The sequence below is a fragment of the Acipenser ruthenus genome, chromosome 24 (assembly GCF_902713425.1).
Source record: "Acipenser ruthenus chromosome 24, fAciRut3.2 maternal haplotype, whole genome shotgun sequence".
Classification (NCBI taxonomy): Eukaryota; Metazoa; Chordata; class Actinopteri; order Acipenseriformes; family Acipenseridae; genus Acipenser; species Acipenser ruthenus.
In genome coordinates this window covers 22,066,633-22,086,834 of record NC_081212.1, presented here as the reverse complement: position 1 = coordinate 22,086,834, position 20,202 = coordinate 22,066,633, and the positions used below count along the sequence as shown (strand labels likewise).

The window sequence follows — 20,202 nt, the reverse complement described above, 5'->3', positions numbered from 1 at the left end:
AGAATTGACCAGCTTTGCTTATTGTAGACTTTTACATATATTTAAATGGCATTCTAATTGTTTAACATTATAAAAACATGGAACAGATTGATCTAAAAGAGCTTGGTAAATCTAGCCCTGTCGCTATTAACTACAGCATGCAGCATACAGGTTTTTATATAGCTGTACAAAACTATAATACCTTCTTAAGTGGATTACCAGTCAGTCCTTCAGATTCAACCTGCTTCACCTCTGTGAAGACAACGCACAACTCTCTGTCTGCTACAGACATACACAAGGAATTTCTCTGAAACAAGGTATGTTAAAACTATTAAAACCTATTCATCTTCCATCATTGATATTTTTTTTTTCCAGGCATTTGTACTGGTATTCTTGAAAATCAAACGTAAATACTAATGAAATTAGAATTTAGATTTATTTTAAATCTTAACATTAAGAATGCACAAAACCTGAACAAAAAGTGCTGAATCTGTGAACCAGCACCAATTCAACACTTTGAACAAAACGGTCAAGATGGAATTTTGTCATTTTAATTACAGTATATAATTAATACATTAAAATATTGCTGAGATTTTATAAATTAATATACAAAGTATGTGCCTGATTGGCCTCGCATCCTCTGGCTTTGCTTTTGTGGTCTCTTTTGCCTTCATGGTGCTAAATACAGGTGCTTGTTTCATATTTTTCCAAAACACCAGCAGCAGTGCAATGCGCCCTTCGTGTTGAATGATGTCATCAGGACTCAATGTGACCAAAAGCTCGTAACTTAAGTCTGGTGTTACTTATTATAACTTATGCAACATTTACAGTATTTTAGACATTGGAAGGTGACACCGCTAAGTAGAGCTGGCGCTCTCTTTCTTGCATTCACTGCCACTGATCTGGAATCAAGCACTGGGGATTACCCACTGCTTATCTAGTATACAGCTGTCTAATTACTTTACAAGCAAGTACACTGTGCAGAGGCTGATCAAACCTGAGAAAAAATGTTGAATGTAGCTTTTCTTTTCTGTCAGGTTCATCGTCTGAGACTTCAAGATGTGCGACCAAACGTTTTTGGCCATCAACTTTGGCCCATGTGAGAAATGTGGGAAGACAAAACCGCTGATGAACATTTACATCAAAACCGATCCGATCAACTACTGTTCACTCTGTGTGGAAATGGTGTGGCAATATTCTTATACAAAGAACCCCCCCCCCCCCCCCCCCCCCAAAAAAAAGAAATGGAACATTGTAGTATCTTGCCCAGTGTCACTTTTCTGGATTTGAATTTAAATCTATTTTTTATTAATTTATTTTGTTTTACCTATAAAAAAGAGAGAACACCCCTGCTGACTTCCAGAGTTATGGATCACAGATTATTACCATTCTTATGCAGACAATTTGGTCACACAATTTTTACATACATAGTTAAACACACTGACGTGCAGCAGGTTCTGGTATAGCGATAATGATGAGTGGAGCTCCCATGCGGCTTTACAGCAAGGGAGGGGAATTCACTTTGCATTCCACGGGAAGCCCGGTATTACTGATTGTAGCTAGACCCTGACGAAATCATTTCGGGTTTGTTTTTGTTGTTGTTGTTTTTTTCCCAATTGAAAGTTATGTACTTTTTTTTTACAACCACACTAAACATGAATATTGTTTTTGCATTCAAGGGAATGTCATTTGTGGATTTGTGTGTGTGTGTTTTTAATGCATTATTTTGAATAATGTATTATTAATACTGTGATAATAATATAATACGTGGCCCTATTGCTAGTGTACAGATGATTTTGGCATGGTTCAATGGACATTAGGTTTATATTATATATTTATATTTTTAATTAAACTATATAAGACACAATGTATAAGAGAAAATATGTGGACATACAAAGCTGTTCTACACATTAAGATATGTTGGAAATAATGCTATCAATCACCGCCTTGCACAATGAAATATATAGTAGTAAAAGTGTATTGACATGTTAAATTTAACAATATAAAGGACAGATTAAAAAAAATAAAAATACAAGTCAAGAAGTAGTGGTTTTGCTAACGTGGTTTATTTAATGCACTCGGGCGGCCGGAGGGAGCATCTTCCGCGTGACGTCACCGCAGCCGCAGCTGCATCAGCTGTAAACTCTGGGCTCAGCCTCGACAGTCGGGCACCTCACCGAAACCATCAATAACAGCTTCTTCCTTTTTCATCTGAAGATGGCTAACGAGGGGCTGCGTGATAATGAGACCCTGTCGTCACTGAAGAACGAGTCGGAGACCCTCAAATCCAAGCTGGAAGAGGAGAGAGCTAAGCTGCACGATGTGGAACGTGAGTATTTGGGGATGAGACTGGGGCCCTCAGAAATCACAACACCCAGCTGGCTGAATACCGTACTGTACGTCAGTACTGCCGAGCTATGGTAATCGTATCATGGACGCAGCTGAGATAAACCCTGCTGTGTAGCGTTCAAAATGAAACTAAACACGGCATGTGAACGGTGCGTTTATTCACTAGATTATTAGAAATTCTTTTGTTCAATGAAAAGGGAAGTTACGGTATCACCTAGCATTCTTTTTAACTGTGTAATTTGAGCAGAACGTTTAGGAAAACATAGCGGAATTTGGTATTGGTTATTATTATTATTATGAGCTAATATATATATATATATATATATATATATATATATATATATATATATATATATATAGCAATGTTGTTTATGGAATAGCCTGTGAAAAATGTGATGAAATCAAGTATGTTGGAGAGACTGGAACTACTTTATATAAAAGAATTCAGAACCACCTTTCATTAATTAGAAATAAAAAAATGAATGAACCAATAGTACAGCACTTCCCCAGTCAGGGACATGACATAAATGATGTGAAGTTTGTAGTATTAGAACAGCTCAAATTAGACAATGCGACATATAGAAGAATAAAAGAAAGTAAATGGATAAATAGACTGAACACGATTATGCCAGCGGGACTCAACAGAAAAGAATGAACTAATTAACTTCAATAAATATATAACATTTAAATAAATAAACAAAATTCATTCAAAAGTTGTGCATGCTGATGCGCTGGGGAGGCCAAATCTAGACTGATCCTCAGAGCCAGCATTGCATGATATAATAAAAATATAAGTTTATATAAAGTAGTGTTAATTAGAATTAATACAGATTCAAAGATAGAAGTAAAAATGATGTCACAATATATAGAACACCATTACATCATGTAAGAATAAATCATGAATTTGAATGTAAACAATAACAAGTAGTTGTCATGCCGTCAAAAACCTATAAATACCTCCAATGTTTGGATTCAAACACAGGCTCCCTTGAGAAAGATATGTACAACATATCGAAACGTTGGGCAGCTGGCTCTTTGAGCTAAATATATATATATATATATATATATATATATATATATATATATATATATATATATCCTATGACGTCAGTGTTTTTATGTTCTTCTTATGTTTGAATTGCACAGTTTAATTGATGCTGCAGCACCTAAATCTAGGGGTGATTTCTGCAAGAATCTTTGCAATCAATTTGTTTCATTTATTTTGTGTTGCGTTTTGATTACTGTAGGGCTACTGTATGTGCAGTCAACTGAAAAAAAATGCACCTGTAATGGAATTTGTGCTCTTAAAGTTACTGAACTTGTACACAAATAAAAAAAAGATCCTTTAAAAATCCAGCATTAATCCAACATATGCAAATAATATAATGTGTTCATTATTATAGCTTTGTATTATATTTGGTTTTACTTTAGACTTTTTACAAAACATTATTTTCCAATCCCACATGGAGCAGGCACAATGCTATACAGACTCTATTGCCATTTTTGAAACCCAAAAAGTGTGTTAGTAAACGTGTAAATTGGACCAAAAGGTATTGCCACAGGTTCCCTCATCGGATAATTATTTTTTATTTATTTATTCTGAACAAACAAATTCCAACCATTATTGTGTGATCAACAATGATATGCTGTTTGCGGACAAGGTCACAGTGACAGACTCCTCCCCCTCGCCCCCCCTGTCCCTCAGTGCATCAAGTTGCCGATCGTGTGGACGCTCTTGGTCAGTTTGTGATGAAGACGAGAAGGACTCTGAAAGGACATGGCAACAAAGTGTTGTGTATGGATTGGTGTAAAGACAAGAGAAGGCTTGTGAGCTCTTCCCAGGTAAAGACAACAAACAATCTCCTGCCGCTAAACACATTTAAAATGTTCTGTCTGAAATTTGATCGGGTTTTTAAGGCAATTTGACATGGAGCACTCTGCCCTTTCCCCAGCTGATTCTTCAGCAAGGGCTGTAAATACAACATAGATTAAACATTTTCCTGTTGACTCCAGCTTTTAAGTTGAATAAAAAGATGCACTAATTGCATCAAACAACCAAAAAACAGAGGTTTTGGCCCAGTAAATGAATTATATCACGCCTCATGAGGATGGAGCAGTCTCTAAAATGGTTTTGATTATTTGATGGAATGAGAAAAATGCTTGCTTGTTTTTCACAGACATTTTGTTTTAGAAGCCTGGGGTAGAAATTGAATGCCAAAAATCTGTTTAAGATCTGCTATTGAAAGCAGTCTTATTTTATACAAATATATACATTATAACATAGCTTTCATTAGCTAGGTTCTGCTTTAGACCATGATTTAATTGACATGATAGCACAACAATAAAGTGTTGGCACAATCGTTGTACTGGAGCTGTAAAATCCATTTAGTGCAGCCTTTAAATGGAAGGAGATTTAAAAAAGGAAGTGGGAGTAATAGGTGGGCTTTTAAATTATAAATGGTGAGCTGAAGTAATGAAATCATCTTTAAGACTAAAGCACATGATCAAGTAAAAAAAATAACGTTGTATATATTAGCAATTCTAATACCTAAATGAGTGTACATTAGGTGTATTGATGTCAAGAATAAGAAATCAGTATTCGTTGTTACGTAAATATGAGGTTTTATTAAAAAAATATCAAAAAGTGTTTGACAGACAGCATTTCATCTACTCTATTTTCATTATACTGATCAAATTGCTTTAGTTGTTTCAGTTCAGTTATTTAAATTGGCCGATATTTGAGAGGTCTCACCTGTCTTTTTATTTCAACAGGATGGAAAAGTGATTGTATGGGATGCTTTCACAACCAACAAGGTAAAACAAATGTATTGTTCGCCAATTATTATGATTACAATACAGAATTGTCAAACATTAATCACAATCACTATTTCAGATAGACCTAAATTTAACTTACCTAACTAGCAAAAATGCCTCTTTATTGCAGTAAAATAAACCGTGTATGTATTGGTGAAAGTCTAGCTTGTGTAACCACCTACACACTGTTATCGTCAACACGTTATGAAAGTTTGCCATACCTTAAAGATCTGTGAATAGGCAGTTGTTGCTCTCCCAGTTCTATACAGTCTGAGATACAGTTGGGCTTCATGCCCTGCCCCAATCTTGGCTTCTACTAATTTTTATATCATGTGACTTGAAACCTCGCATGGTTCATCTAATTATTGCCCCATGCATAATTTATTTATGGGTAGTTTCTTTTAAAGTGGACACCTTTTGAAATCCATGTACTCTGTATGGTTGCTAAACTGTCAAGAGATTACACTATAGGGAAGGAGATAAGATTAATCTGAACCTGACTCTGAAAGAGGACACACGTGCTTAAAATGCCAGCTTGCCTTCAGTTACCAGAAAAAGGAAAACATTTTTATCAGAACAGGTGTTTTTAGCTTGCACCTGAGAAACCTGATACACCATCTTTTTTTTTATTATTTTAAGCCTCAGTTTTATTTGTTTTATGGGTAACAAAAGAATAGGAATCATGTTCAGCAGATGTTCGTTTATAAAGTCAAGTTTGAGATATTCAAAGTAGATGTATGGGTGAATAATTACATCATGATGTAGGTGATAGTTAACTTTCACTGCAGTAAACTAAGTGAGTTAGTAGTTTGACACCTGCTATATGAAATCAGTTCTTCAAATTAAACTGAATTGTGTCTGGTTTTAAAACAAGCCAACATGGACTATCTCTACATGCATTTAGGGCTAGACAGGAAGGTGAAAGAAAGGACAAAGAGAATAGTGTCTAATTTAAATCAGCAGTTCCCTGAACACTATTCTCAGAATTCCAGGAATAGTTCTTACAGACATGTTATGAAAATGTACATCTTGTGTCCTGGGCCCTTTCTAAAACACTTTATAATGACTGAATATTATAGTTTTACATGCAATGCATGTACATCTTGCATGTTTTACTTCCTTTACCGTACTAAACTGGAATATTTCATTAGTTGATCTGCTTGTTACAGATGCATTATAATAAAGCTCTTTACAGTAATCTTTGTGGTGTGTTTTATAGAGCTGCTCAATTGGTTGATTTGACTTGTAGTCTTATGACAAACTTCCTTGCCCAAAATGACGTTGCGTTTTTATTTCAGGAACATGCAGTTACCATGCCATGCACCTGGGTGATGGCCTGTGCGTATGCGCCCTCTGGATGTGCAATTGCCTGTGGGTAAGTCATGTGACGTTTGCTACAGTTTCAGAATAATGACAGTATATGATGTCTATGGCAGGGCAGTTGCATTCATTACCTTTTCAGGCTCGAAAGCTTTTGATCAAATGGAGGCAAAATAAGAATTTCATTACAGGGCAGCCATTAAAAGGTCCTTCTTAGCCTCTAACTGGAGGCTGTATAAATCAATACAGCTCGCTAGATGCATAGTTGCTGCTGATTTTTGCCAGGAGGGTGGCCTATTAGAAGAGCGTTTCTGATCATTGTGGTGTCTCATATTTATTGAAAAGAAGAAGAAAAAAAAGAAAACTCCAAAAAGCCATAAATACAAAAACATAAAAAGTTATTTTAATTTTTACACCGAATTAAGACGGTGTCAGCAAAAACTTCCAGGGAAAATATGTATCTGCTGTCCAGCAGTTTGGGGTTGTGATTGTATTCTACAATATCCCAAGGATTTCATACTTTCAAAAATCCCTGCATGTGCACTTTTGGAGTTGATTTTTATAAACCTTGGCACACGAAGGGCCCAGTTGTTATGATCTTCTGGACATAGTTGCCTCATTAGTCATGATTGTGATATCCAGTGCAGCCCACTAGAAGCTAATCAGTCACACTTTATGCAGTTATGATAAGAAGGGTCAGTGCAGTAGCAAAAATGTGTTTCCAAATTAACCCTTTAACAGTCGATTTCTGTACAAAAGCACGCATTTAAAACCCCTTATGTTACCAATACAGTAAGTCCCTTATGCATTGATAGAATGACTTTAGCAACTACTATCATTGCTTTCTCAATCAGGAATAACATTAAAGCAATGTTGTATAAAATGTTTTACAGAAGGATTGTAACTGAAAGTACACACTGTCTTATGCATATCCTTTGCTTTTGCTTTGTAGAGGTTTGGACAATAAGTGTTCAGTGTATCCCCTCACCTTTGATAAAAATGAGAACATGGCCGCGAAGAAGAAATCTGTGGCAATGCACACTAACTACTTGTCGGCCTGCAGCTTCACAAATTCAGACATGCAGGTAAGAGCATAATGTAGGAATGAGTGCTGTTTTAAAGAAAAAAATCTGCATTGATTGGGGACCTACAGTGTGCAAAGGTCTGCTGCTGTTCAGCAAGCACACTGGAAACACTGTTAAAACTTTTCAAGCAAACAATGTGCTGTAGGTCACAGGGGCAGTTTGGATTTAAGTCAGCAATAAACATTTAAAGAACTACATTTGAGCTTGAAACAACAGTCTTCCTTAAAATATCAACATATACACAAAAGGCTTGAAAATGTTGCAAATAAAGTACAGCTATTAATAGTTCACAGCAGCAAAGCACCAACAGAACATGTCTCAGCAGGGCTTAGGAAATTATAATAAGGAGAAAAAAGATTTAGTTGCATGGTCTTTGTTTCATTACTGAAACAATAAAACTAGCTGAAAAAAGACCTGATGTGGGTTGCATACCTGTTACCTGCCAAGGTGTCAATACTCTGCTAACAGCAAATGTTCAATACCAAACCTAATAAAGATGTAACAGGAGAAGCTGCTCTAAAACAGCACTGATAAATTACCCACTCGTGTAAAGTAGCAGTAATTGAAATTGGTGGCTGAACCTACTGTGACCTTGCAACCCAAAGGCACCTTTGCGAAATGTGAAATACTTACAGTACACCAAACCTAATCAAGATGAAATAGGAGCAGGGGCTGTGAAACACCTTGATCAGATCACATAGCTGCTTGCATTGCCTCCATGACTTAAAGCTGCAGGTCCACAATCATGTTCAAATTTATACATAAAACTGATTCCTTGGCCATTGTTTTAAAACATTATTCCAGAGTTTACCCATCTTTACAATTATAAGCTGGCTTTCATGTTTGTTAGCCTGCTAACTTCCTGTACCTTCAACAGCAGTAGGTTATGAGTATTGCCAGCAAGCTCCACTGTCGCTCAGGGACCCAACAATCAATCCCTTTTTCCCCCCACATGCTGGTTTATCTTGAGGAGATGATATCAGCCTATATCATATAGCACCCTCTATGATATTTTATATAGAGGAAACATCAACAAATCATGTATTTGCACTGTGGTTCTATAAGGCACTACATTTATGAAATGTGTAACAACCATATGGGCCACTCAGCTAATATAATTGATATGGTCACCTGAAACATCCCTTCTCTCCTAGGAATAACTGTTACGGTTTTTGGATTGTACAGAAGTTAAATCCAGGCACCATATTTAGAGAAATCTACAAACTACCCTAAAAATGAAATCATTACTGGTATATAGCATCACATTTATCCACACTGTGATTTGCTCATCATGGATCAGAGATTCTTGTAAGCCTTTTGTTATTTGACAGTAAAATCCTTGAGGCTGGTGTTCCTTATTCTGAGATTACACTTTAGCAGAGAGATGCTAAATCGAGGTGTGTTGCCGTGGCAACACAGCATCCTGGAGGAGATACCCAGAGGCCTCTGCAGTGCTTTTTTGTGTGGTGGAGGGGGGTGGTTTGATTTCATTACTGTGGTTCAGGCAATCCCTAGTGTGGCAAAGCATGCTAATAAAAGCATAGAAACCTGAAGTTATTCATGCTAGCTTGCATTAACTGTTAAAGGCAGAGGAAACAGTGTGCCTAAATGAATTCCCACTGTTCCTATGCAAACATTTATAGTGAAAATAAGACAGTTTGTGATGTATATAAATGCAGGATTTTAATTTACAGGTGTTATAATAACATTTACAGTGATAACAACATTCAGTATAGCCACCAGGTCTGTGTCAGCCACTTTGTACACACATCAAATTAGATTTATTTTTGGTTGCAGTAGTCTGGCCCCTGTTTTACATTCTCTGACCGTTATAAATACTGGTTTCCAGTCTCAATCAGCAATGAAATCCTTACACTTTCACAATATAAATACTGTATGTAAACATGCATGTGATAATAAAAGCCTGCACACACAGGGCTGGTACTGTCTGCACTGTAAGGGGCAGGGTATTGTGTGCTGTTTAGCTGTTACTCCAGTCTAGTGCAGTACTTTTACGATTTATAATTCACTAACACGCACGTTTTCGTTCATTCATGGTTAGGCCATGTTGACAGTAAATTGTACATGCACTGTACTGTATAAGGGTTCTTCATTAATTCACTAGTTTCAATATTTTATGATTTTTTTTAACAATGAGACAGATAGCAAACTAACAAGGGAACACTGTGTAGTGTGCACTATCACCAGTGTCAGGTGTTGTTATCAACGGAGTCAAAACAGGGGCACCTTTTTATTGATTTTTTTTTTCCTTAATCATTAACAGGAAATGTCTTTTCCTTCATTGATATCAACTACAATAATGTTTTTAGCAGTATCCGGGGTGAGCAAACTTCAAGGTGAAATTTGGGTTGAAATGAACGTTATAGAGCAGTTCGTTTTTTTGTATAAAGACATGGCTCTTAAGACACGAAGCCTAAAACATTGATTAAAAAAAGGAGTCTTGCCCTACTGCTAAGCTGCACATTTCTGTCATTTTAGGTATACACTTTAGGTATGCCAGATAAGGTATACATATATCAGCAGTGAGGAGGTTTTAGCAATGACCGCACAAATGTAATTTCTGCACCCTCTGCAACAGTGGCTTAGTCAATGGAAAATCTCTGCACAAAATTACACTTTCAGCCCTGCTTTCAGTCTATTTGCATCTGTTACCACAAGAGGGCAGTGTGCATCAATATATTCTGCGATACTAAAATTGGAGCAGACCAGGAAGTGTAGTGTATATAACCTATTTAACTGATATCCCAGTCTTGTTAAAATCCGCCTAATAATATTGTTGCATGCCAGGTCCTGTGTCTGCCATGGTTTGACCCGTTTTGTCCCCTCAGATCCTGACTGCCAGCGGGGATGGAACCTGCGCTCTGTGGGATGTGGAGAGTGGCCAGCTGCTCCAGAGCTTCCATGGCCATGCCGCTGACGTACTCTGTTTGGATCTGGCCCCCTCAGAGACAGGGAACACCTTTGTGTCTGGGGTAAGGCTCCATTGTTGTGCTCTCCTGGTTTGGAGGTGAGTGCTGCACCACAGTGGGTTTGTTATAAGATCAACAATCAGTGGCTTCTTTTCTCTGGTTAAAATGTAGGTAACGCTTAATACTTCTATAAATGTGTTATAAAGGAAGTTATAAACAACATTAGACCATTATTATTAATAACATTCTACATCATTACAATGTCATAAGAACATGTAGCCAACACTAGAATTTTAATCATTGTGCCGCTATTCTTTTAGCACCTTCTTTTTATTGTAATAAACTCATTCCTTTTTAAGAATCTGCATAACCAAAGGGTCTAACTGGGGTAATTTCCAAAAGAGGGGCTATCGATTAAAAAAACTGGGCTAATTTCCAAAAAATGGGGCTAAAAAATTAGGGCTAACCCTAACCCTAACCCTAACCCCCGTGTATAGGATAATAATTATAATGATTTACTGAATTCTGTTTTCTTTCAGGGCTGTGATAAGAAGGCAATGGTTTGGGACTTGCGTTCCGGGCAGTGTATCCAGTCTTTTGAAACACATGACTCAGACATTAACAGTGTCAGGTGAGTGCACTCATCTTGTCAAAGAGCTGTATTCAGCAGATCCATCAATATGAAAAGTTACCTGAGTATACAGACGTGCTCAAATTTGTTGGTACCCCTCCACAAAAAACGAAGAATGCACAATTTTCTCTGAAATAACTTGAAACTGACAAAAGTAATTGGCATCCACCATTGTTTATTCCATATTTAATAGAAATCAGACTTTGCTTTTGATTTTTTATTCAACATAATATTGTAAATAATAAAACAAATGAAAATGGCATGGACAAAAATGATGGGACCGCTAACTTAATATTTTGTTGCACAACCTTTAGAGGCAATCACTGCAATCAAACGTTTTCTGTAGCTCTCAATGAGACTTCTGCACCTGTTAACAGGTAGTTTGGCCCACTCTTCCTGAGCAAACTGCTCCAGCTGTCTCAGGTTTGATGGGTGCCTTCTCCAGACTGCAAGTTTCAGCTCTTTCCATAGATGTTCGATAGGATTCAGATCAGGACTCATAGAAGGCCACTTCAGAATAGTCCAATGTTTTGTTCTTATCCATTCTTGGGTGCTTTTAGCTGTGTGTTTTGGGTCATTATCCTGTTGGAGGACCCATGACCTGCGACTGAGACAGAGCTTTCTGACACTGGGCAGTACGTTTCACTCCAGAATGCCTTGATAGTCTTGAGATTTCATTGTGCCCTGCACAGATTCAAGGCACCCTGTGCCAGGCGCAGCAAAGCAGCCCCAAAACATAACCAAGCCTCCTCCATGTTTCACTGTAGGTATGGTGTTCTTTTCTTTGAAAGCTTCATTTTTTCGTCTGTGAACATAGAGCTGATGTGACTTGCCAAAAAGCTCCAGTTTTGACTCATCTGTCCAAAGGACATTCTCCCAGAAGGATTGTGGCTTGTCAATATGCATTTTAGCAAATTCCTGTCTGGCTTTTTTATGTTTTTCTTTCAAAAGTGGAGTCCTCCTGGGTCTTCTTCCATGGAGCCCACTTTCGCTCAAAAAGCGACGGATGGTGCGATCAGAAACTGACGTACCTTCACCTTGGAGTTCAGCTTGTATCTCTTTGGCAGTTATCCTTGGTTCTTTTTCTACCATTTGCACTATCCTTCTGTTCACTCTGGGGTCGATTTTCCTCTTGACCTTAAACCTCTTAATAATATTTGCAACTGTTGTCACAGGAACATCAAGCTGCTTGGAGATGGTCTTGTAGCCTTTACCCTTACCATGCTTGTCTATTATTTTCTTTCTGATCTCCTCAGACATCTCTCTCCTTTGCTTTCTCTGGTCCATGTTCAGTGTGGTGTACACAATGATACCAAAAAGCACAGTGACTACTTTTCTCCATTTAAATAGGCTGAATGACTGATTACAAGATTGGAGACATGTGTGATACTAATTAAAGAAACTAATTAGTTTGAAATATCACTATAATCCAATTATTTATTATCTTTTCTAAGGGGTACCAACAAATGTGTCCAGGCCATTTTAGAATATCTTTGTAGAATAAGCAACAATTCATCTCTTTTCACAGCTTCTTTGCTTTATTCTATGACATACCAAAGGCATGCAAGTATACATGATAAAATAGCTTTTAATTTCATCACTTCTCAGGAGGAATGAAGCATTATTTCAATGAGCTTTAAGGGTACCAACAAATTTGAGCACGTCTGTATACCTTTGAGTCTTATAACAAATTGTTATTTTACAGTATTTTGTGTAAAAGCATGAAGGGAATTCAAGCAGGGACTTGCCTTTCTCTTCATCCTCTGGTATAATGAATTGGCACTCATAATCAGTCAACAGTTTAGGCTGTATGTAGACTTGTTTTAATTTTTTTGCAGATACTACCCCAGTGGAGATGCCTTCGCCTCCGCTTCTGATGATGCAACTGTAAGTGTTTGTTGGAATTATTATTGTTTGTTTATTTAGCAGACGCCTTTATCCAAGAATTAAACACTACATGATAGGATTTGGGATATCTAGGTTACAATAAGTACAAGGCAAGAAAAGGAAGTATTATTGACAAGTTGTGTTTGAGTCTGTAGACCCCTCAAGGTTGTCATTTTAAAGAAGTAATTTTAGGCATGCTATGCCTTACAAAAATGAAACTATCTTGTTATATTAATTGTACTTAATCCAGGCAAAAAATAGACTTGCAAGTATCACAACAGTATATAAGTGTGAATAATTCAAAGGGAATTCTGTATGCTTTATTCATTTATTCTAAATGTATTTGGTGCCAGAATTACAGTATAACTTCATTTTTATAATTAGTACAAAACAGACAAATTAGTTTATTGTTAATGGATTTGAAACAGCTAGTCATGCACTGTGAAAAGGGTATAAGAATTGTAGTTCAGAAAATGAATAATATCAATGGAAAGATTTTATTTCAAGAGTTTTCTCGACAAATAGTGATTTAATTCATTCTGTTAATTTGCTGTGAATAGCAGACACTTATTCTGTAATAACTGGTCAGCTATTCATAGAGAAGTCAAGCACAAGTCATGTGAAAATCTAATAAAAGGTTTCAAATAGCTGCTTCTGGAAAATATCATTTTATTTAGCAATGTTTCCTTTATTTGTTATTTATTTATTTTAACAATGTATCCGTAATAAAGAATTGCGGATAAGGCAGCAAGTCAAAATAATACAATTATTCATATTCCACTTAAAATAAAAAAAACATTTTAAACAATCTGGTAGCAGAAGCTAGGTATCTACTGGTAGCATGTGTTTCTAATGAATACAATTAGGGGAGAAAATCTCAAAAAGATACCCCAGCTTAGCCTTTAATAAACAAAAGTCTGAGACAAATCCACGATCAAGCTGTTTTGTTGGAATTGACAGCAATCTAGTACATACTGTGGGGTGATGAAACATGACTAAGACATTCTGTGATCAGCCTGGCTCATTAATAAGTTGCTGACGTTATGTTGCTCAGACGTTGCCTCAAATGAACACAGCTGTTACTGTTAATAGCATGTTCCGGTTAATTACGTGAAAATACAGTGGTGTAGCTAGGATGGTTCTCTGTGGAGTCACCTTTATTAGTACACATCATAGACTGGGAAGAATCAACTGCATTGAAAATTAAGCTGCCTAATTTAGATCTTGTCACATTCATCGATACAATGTTCTGATTGTTGGTTCGACAGTGATCTCAATAGATCTTTTTTTGAATTATAGAAGCAACTTTATTCTGGTTTAGGATTCTGTATGGCTCCTCCACCCCCGTTATACCCTCAGACACAAGTCTTGTTTTTCAGTGTCGTCTTTATGACCTTCGAGCAGACAGAGAAGTAGCTATATACTCCAAAGAAAGCATTATATTTGGAGCCTCCAGCGTTGATTTCTCACTCAGTGGTAAGTATGCTCAATGTCAAACATTACACAAAATGTAATTAAATCCTACAAGGTTCCCCTCTAGTTTACTCCTCTGGTGTTTATATATTGTATGTGGTTATTATGTAGTCGTTTGTCATTTAAAGTAATTCATAAAGGATTTATGTTTACTGTGATTCTCTCTAAAATTTAAATATAATATTTAGAAATACCAGAAAAGCAACAACTATAGTAAAATTCTATGATGAAGTCTTTATTAGTGTCTTCGTGAATGGTGAACAGATTATCCAGTGTAATGAGTAATCTAAAAGATGTTAGATTTTGCACGTCTAATGTCTTTCGTATAACTGAACAACTCTAATTAAGGAAGCAAGATTGTAAAATAATTTTAAACCAGGAGCACACATTATATTTGAATGGTATTTTGGTGTCTAAAGAAATTGAAGATAGCAGAAATGAAGATGTTTGTTCCTGTTTAGTTGATCTGTAAAGTGTGGAAAGTCTAACCCAAGTCCCCGGCTTCTAAAAAGAGTCTGAAAACATATAGCTCTTTCTATGAACTATTGAAAGAGAATAAGATTGGTTTTGATTTAAAATAATACAACAAAAATATAAGACATGTCTTTCAAAAGAATACTGTTCTTGCCAATATGATATGCATTATTAATTTCCAGAAAGGCATATGACCACAACTAAATATAGCACAGCAGTAATTCTTTCAAATTTCCATCCATGCGGGTATTTCCTCAAAACAAATTCAACTGAATCCTTTTTGGGGAATTTTATGTAAACTTTTCTATGTAAACTATTCTGTACTGCGGAGTCTTACCTGCTTAATGATTGCCAAGAAAGAAACCGAAAAACAATTTTGTATAAAATTTTGTCTGAAGATGGTATTGTGTAGTTTTTGTCATGTGGGTGCCCAACCAAGTAAAAAGAAATGTATGTGAATGGAAGGGAACAGCGACCTCTCTATATCCTGCCTGTGTAAAACCTGTAAACCTTCTCAAACACATGCCTCTTAATATTTATTGTATTCAGTTATTTATTAACAGGATCAGTAAATCACCCCTTAGGATAAAAAAGCAGGGGTGTTAATATAATTGCCGTATAGTTGCACCTGTATCCATCATTATAAATAGACCTCCATATGTTTTCCCATTTTAACACTGTTGCTTTTCATGTGCTCTCCTTATACTGTAGGTCGTCTGCTGTTTACTGGCTACAATGATTACACTATCAATGTCTGGGATGTCCTGAAGGGCACAAGGGTGTCCATTCTGTTTGGCCATGAGAATCGCGTCAGCACCCTGCGAGTTTCACCGGATGGCACAGCATTCTGCTCCGGCTCATGGGATCACACTCTGAGGGTGAGGGGATTTCTGATGTATGTCAACATTGGGCTGGTTCGGGGAATTCCTGTCAGTTACAGAGGAACAAAATCAGACCTTATATGGGCATTGTTGGTCCAATTCCAAATGATAGTGATTCTGGTTTCCGGATCTATTTTAGAAGTTCAGTCAATTTATTTCCTTTAGAGAAGTAAAATTGTAAATGGGTTTGCTTTGCTTTTATGAAATTACATTTGTACTTGCACATTTTTTTTTTTTCCATTTTACAATTCCTCTTATTGAGCTACTGTATAAAAATGTACTTTTAATGTTTTGTTTCATGGAGTTAAAGTGCTGTCTTTAATTCTGCTCTTGGGCTCATCCCCAAGGCTTTGCAAAGCCTCTGTCAGTTGCTAGGCAGAATCACTTAACTTTAACATTCCAGGGTTAATAGGGATTTCCAAACAGCTTTGGCAACAGTAAAACTATTACAGATATTGTTTCTAAGGTGTGTTCCAATTACATAACACTGTAACTACATAAAGCAACTGATGACATATGCTGACATTTTGCTGTCAAGTATCTTTTATATATGCAAAATAATTATAGGAGGATTTATTAATTATTTATCAAAATGATCTCTGATTCCATTCCACAATTTAAAACCAATGGCTGATGCAATGGGGTAACACTGCATAGCACATTACTGTTCCATGCCTCTGCACTGATCAATTACATAGTTTTCTGTTACAGTAGCTACCCATTCAGTAATTAAAACCCTTACCAAGCACTGGGAATTGATTTTCATAAGGTTAGATGAATGCAAGCTACAGAGCCTCAGTTATGTTAATACTATTGACTAGTTCCAATAATATAATAAATTATATACCTACATGTGACTTGAAGTGATTTCAAAATGTAATTATTTTTTTTTTTTTCAGATTTGGGCCTAAAATGTCTTTCGGCCTTCCATCAAGCCTGAGAAGATCCCCTTGTATTTCATTTCAGTTTTTCAATCCAATCACATGCTTATTGTACAGGCATTTATTATCTCCCCTGCAACTGATGTGTTTCCTTGTGTACGAGATGGGTTAAACTATACCCTGGCATCAACTATACCATTCACATGACTGTTTACATAGCTTCAGTTCAGAGATGCTATTCAATAATCAATACACAAAAAAACATAAAATAGTGTACATTAAAACGGGAATTGTAAACTTGGTTGCTTTTCTGCAGGAGAATCCGCCCATACCCAACACGTCATCAGCAAGCACTTAAAGGCTCTGTGTGTTATTCTCCTGTGTCGCTTCTTTTGTTTCGGCTGCTCAGTCAAGCACTGGGAAGCCGAAATGGGAGTCGACCGCTTAGAGCCTGGAGGAAGGGCTGCCCTCAGCCATGGATTCCCTGAGGTTTCCCCCTAAAAAAATAAACAATATGTGAGTAGGGAGTTTTTCCTTACCTGAGTGCTGAGCGGTTCGTATTTAGTTCTGCGGGGTGTGTGGTCGGGCTGGAGAGGCTGGGCTCTTTCCTCCAGTGCAGTCACGCTCTGGGGGATGGTCCATGTCTCAGCTGCTCATTTTCACTCATTTTTTCAATATTTGGGGGGCAGGTGGCAGTGCGCCGCTGTGGGGTGCATTAATCATTTGTTATTATTTTCCATTCATGGTTTGACGGCCTTGTTTTTTGGGGGGAGGTGGCCCATAGCCACTTCCTATCTGCGGCACTGGGATGCATGTAACTGTTCATGTTTTTCCAGCCGGCCTCACACAGGTAGCCGTCGGGCACCCACGGACGAGGTCTCCGGCCAAATCTATCTTTCACTCGGGCCCTGAGCACCCATCACAGTTCATTAAATTATTTGCAATTGCAATCATTCATTCATTCATTCATTGCGGATTCTCCATGCTGAAATTATTTTTTACAGCAGAATTTTGTTATTCAGAAATAATCCTATGTTTATAGGAAAATAAATCTTGATTGAGTGTTAAAATAAAGGCATAGAGAACGGGTGAAAAAAACCCCATTGTGTGTGCTAGATCATGTTTAAGATCTGATTAAAGTAGAGGGATGGGTTATTCTGATATCACACTACTGATACAAAGCTAACAATGTTTGTAGCTGATTGTCCTAATATAACACAACTGCTGCTTTGTGCCCTCAAGCTTTTTTATATTCAAAGCAGTAATTTGTTACTAATCTTATGAATGGAGCAGGCTGTTTTTATTACTGATCAGGCAAGAAACACTACCTGAGTGCCTGATTATACAGTTCATGGTGTTCATAGAAAACAATATCACAAAACTGAATGCATTCCAAACTGTTCAGGTCAGTTGAAATGGGGGGATTTCCACAAACGATGTTTATATCAAATTAGAGATTGGAATTGATGCAGCAAAAAATGGCTTTTGGAATCTGTCTGTCCGAAGACAAATACGTAATTAAAAATAAGAAATCCGGGGCTCCCGAGTGGCGCATCCAGTAAAAGCGCTCGCTAGAGTGCAGGATGCGCTCTATAGACTGGATGTCGCGAGTTCGAATCCAGGCTATTCCACAGCCGACCGTGGACGGGAGCTCCCAGGGGGTGGCGCTCAATTGGCTGAGCGTTGCCGGGGGGGGGGGGGGGAGGGAGGGTTAGGTCGGTCAGGGTGTCCTCGGCTCACCGCGCACCAGCGACCCCTGTAGTCTGGCCAGGCGCCTGCGGGCTTGCCTGTAAGCTGCCCAGAGCTGTGTTGTCCTCCGACACTGTAGCTCTGAGGCGGCTGCACGGTGAGTCTGCAGAGTGTAAAGAAGCGGGCGGCTGACGGCACACGCTTCGGAAGACAGCATGTGTTCATCTTCGCCCCTCCCGAGTCAGCGCAGGAGTGGTAGCAGTGAGCTGAGCCTAAAAATAATTGGGCATTTCAAATTGGGAAGAAAATAATAAAAAATTAATTGGCAACGACTAAATTAAAAAAAAAAAATAATTAAAAAAAATAAATAAATAAGAAATCCCCACTCCCTGCCCATTGCTGAAGAAGTTACCTGATCATAATAGTATAAGGGAAATGCTCCTCTAGCCTTTCTTAAGTTAGAGACATTTTATTTAACCCAAGTACTACTTCTATCACAGTATACAGTATGCTACTGTCTTGTTATGGTATACAGGCGTATACACTTTAATGGTACTGATTTTGTGTACAGATTCAGTGTCAGAACTGTCAAAAACAATGTAGGTGTAAAAATGATTTAAATTATTTAGAGATGAAATCCAAAACTACTAGAAATTTGAACAGGGATAAAAAGGTACATGTTTTTATTTGAAAATAACAAATTGATAAGGGAGTTCAACTTAAAAAAGGAACAAGTTTAATGTAATCTATCTATACGTGTATATTTATTATGCAGTATGTAGCTTGCCACCTGTTTTTTTTTTTTTTAACTTTGGGGTAAAAAAAATCTTGGACATTTTAAGTTCAAAGAGTGAATATAATGAGCATTATTTAGTGTTGTGCTAACGCAACTAAAATATTTTTTTGCTCCACATCTACACTGAATTGGACTGAACAGTGTGAAACTGTACATAATACTCCTCATATCACTTTGAAAACTGACAACATGTGCATACAAGTATTCACATACTAGAATGCTACAAAATTATATTGTTTAATAGATCTCAATAATGAAAATACACATGTTAATGGCTTCGTCACAGAAATGTACAACTACAGTACCAGTACATTTGGTCTGTAGCAAATATCATGAATTGGTTAATAAAGACAATATGCATGTAGATATCCACTGCTATGTAGCATTTGCTATGACAGTGTTCAAAAAAAAAAAAAAAAAGAGTTTTATAGCAGGCCCAAAGAAAGCACCACACACTTGCATCTGCACTCATTATGAGTTATTAAACTTTATTCAAGACTCTTAATTACTTGACCAAATAGCTTGCACAATTGCCATGGTACATCTCTTTTGCCCCATAGAACAGAGTTCCCTTCCAGGTTTCACACTGGTTCATTACCCGCTTCTCTGTTTATGATATACAGTAAAAGGATTTCTTTATTTGTGTGAATGATATGGTTTCTATAGAATGTGACGCACCATAAAACTTTAGGATATTGTACTTCACCTGGTAAAATGTGCAATACTGTGTTAATATGCAATAGCACAATAGGCTGTGGTTAACCTGTAAACGCATTTATTGTTGTATTTATTGTAACGTTGTCCTGGTTTTCTGTAATTGTTTTGTGTATATATTTAACCAGTACACTGGAACCTACATATACCCAAGTACAATAAAAATAGTATTTTAAATATTGTTAAACCTCTGTTTTTTTTTTTTTTCTCAATAAAAGTAAGTTGTTTAAATAGGATGGGCAGTATTTATGATAACATTGTTTCCATTTTCAGCCAAGATTTTCTTTATTAAAGTATTT

General features: G+C 37.0%; 1 protein-coding gene across 1 annotated transcript; it reads left to right on the top strand.

The window, feature by feature from the left end:
- The first annotated feature begins 213 nt into the window (after positions 1-213).
- On the top strand, positions 214-20,090 carry LOC117964228 (guanine nucleotide-binding protein subunit beta-5). The gene is made up of 13 exons (XM_034907067.2): positions 214-296; positions 1,017-1,164; positions 2,197-2,308; positions 4,034-4,170; positions 5,101-5,142; positions 6,441-6,517; positions 7,415-7,547; positions 10,397-10,540; positions 11,017-11,108; positions 12,947-12,995; positions 14,375-14,471; positions 15,654-15,820; positions 16,723-20,090. Exons 2-13 carry the CDS (start codon positions 1,039-1,041, stop codon positions 16,732-16,734), a joined length of 1,188 nt encoding a protein of 395 aa, XP_034762958.2. The 5' UTR covers positions 214-296; positions 1,017-1,038; the 3' UTR covers positions 16,735-20,090.
- Positions 20,091-20,202: the final 112 nt, after the last annotated feature.